At 35.9% G+C, this 1,182-nt stretch overlaps 1 protein-coding gene across 1 annotated transcript in view; it reads left to right on the top strand.

The window, feature by feature from the left end:
- TRPA1 (transient receptor potential cation channel subfamily A member 1) overlaps nucleotides 1-1,182 on the top strand; it is a 42,286-nt gene that overhangs the window by 29,667 nt on the left and 11,437 nt on the right. The window contains exons 17-18 of the mRNA XM_015598608.1: nucleotides 1-55; nucleotides 633-795. Of these exons, the coding sequence (XP_015454094.1) occupies nucleotides 1-55; nucleotides 633-795 (218 nt within the window). The remainder of the gene's footprint in view (nucleotides 56-632; nucleotides 796-1,182) is intronic.

Raw genomic sequence — 1,182 nt, 5'->3', positions numbered from 1 at the left:
ACCGCATAGAGCTTCTCAACCATCCTGTGTGTAAAGAATATTTACTTATGAAATGGTGGGTATTAAGTATTATTTCTTTTTAATGATGCCTCCATTAAATTTACTAAGTCTTCTAAACAATTATGTTTTAAGGGTATTTTAATGTTTTATATTTTATTATTTTAATGTTTTACGCTTTGAAAAAAGAAATGTGTCAAAGGCAAATTTTGGCATTAAAAATCCTGATATCGTTTATTTTTGACGTTAAAGGGAATATTTAGGAGTGTGGGGGGGGTGGTCACTATATGAGACAAGGAGAAGCACCCGTGGGCCCTGTAGTTTAGTGAGCGATGAAGTGAGGTACATCTCTGGGAAGAGCGACCAACTTCCGGGCAGAGATAGGAGCTAATGTCTCTGCCCTTCCATTAACTGGTGAGAGATTTTAAGTAAATCATGATGTACCAGGAAGCTGAGATTCCTTTTCTGAAAATAAAAAAGGCGAATGTGAAGATCTTCTCGGTTCTAAAGTTCAGTGGATTTACCAAATAAATTTCTGAGAGAGGCCGTAACTACTTTTTCCACAGGTATCTCAAGGAAATATTTTGTTGTTGTTGAAATTACTCAATTACGGTTTACTTATAATTATTTTTTAGGTTGGCTTATGGGTTTAGAGCCCATATTTTGAACCTAGGATCTTACTGTCTCGGTCTCCTGCCTATGACCTTTCTTGTTATCAATATAAAGCCAGGTTTGGCTTTCAACTCAACTGGAATCATCAATGAAACTAGTGATCATTCTGAAATATTAGACACCAAGGTATTTGTCATTGATTTTCATATTTCAAACTTTTAAAATAAAGGATTGTCAAAAGCGTGTTTTTTTCCCCTCTTAGAAATACTAATTCCATAATAAATCTGAAATACCAGGACTTTATTATAAAGAGCCTATAGAATTTACATATGGTAGCAATCTCTCCCAAAATTCTTTATGGAATGAGAGGGAAAATAAATAGGCCAATAAATGAATTTGTAAATAGATTTAAAGGGAATCGACATGTATGAGGTACTTGGTTGAAAGCTAAAGTATAGAACTTTAAAACTGGTGTACAGGAAAGGCGATTTGCGGCAGCCAGGGATGGTGGGGGACAGGTATGATGCTTTGCGGGTGCAGGCTTTCCGTCTGGGGTGATGAAAGAGTTATGGA

The sequence above is a fragment of the Pteropus alecto genome, unplaced genomic scaffold, assembly GCF_000325575.1.
Source record: "Pteropus alecto unplaced genomic scaffold, ASM32557v1 scaffold87, whole genome shotgun sequence".
Lineage (NCBI taxonomy): Eukaryota > Metazoa > Chordata > Mammalia > Chiroptera > Pteropodidae > Pteropus > Pteropus alecto.
The sequence above is the reverse complement of the archived record's forward strand: the minus strand, read 5'-3'. Positions and strand labels throughout refer to the sequence as shown.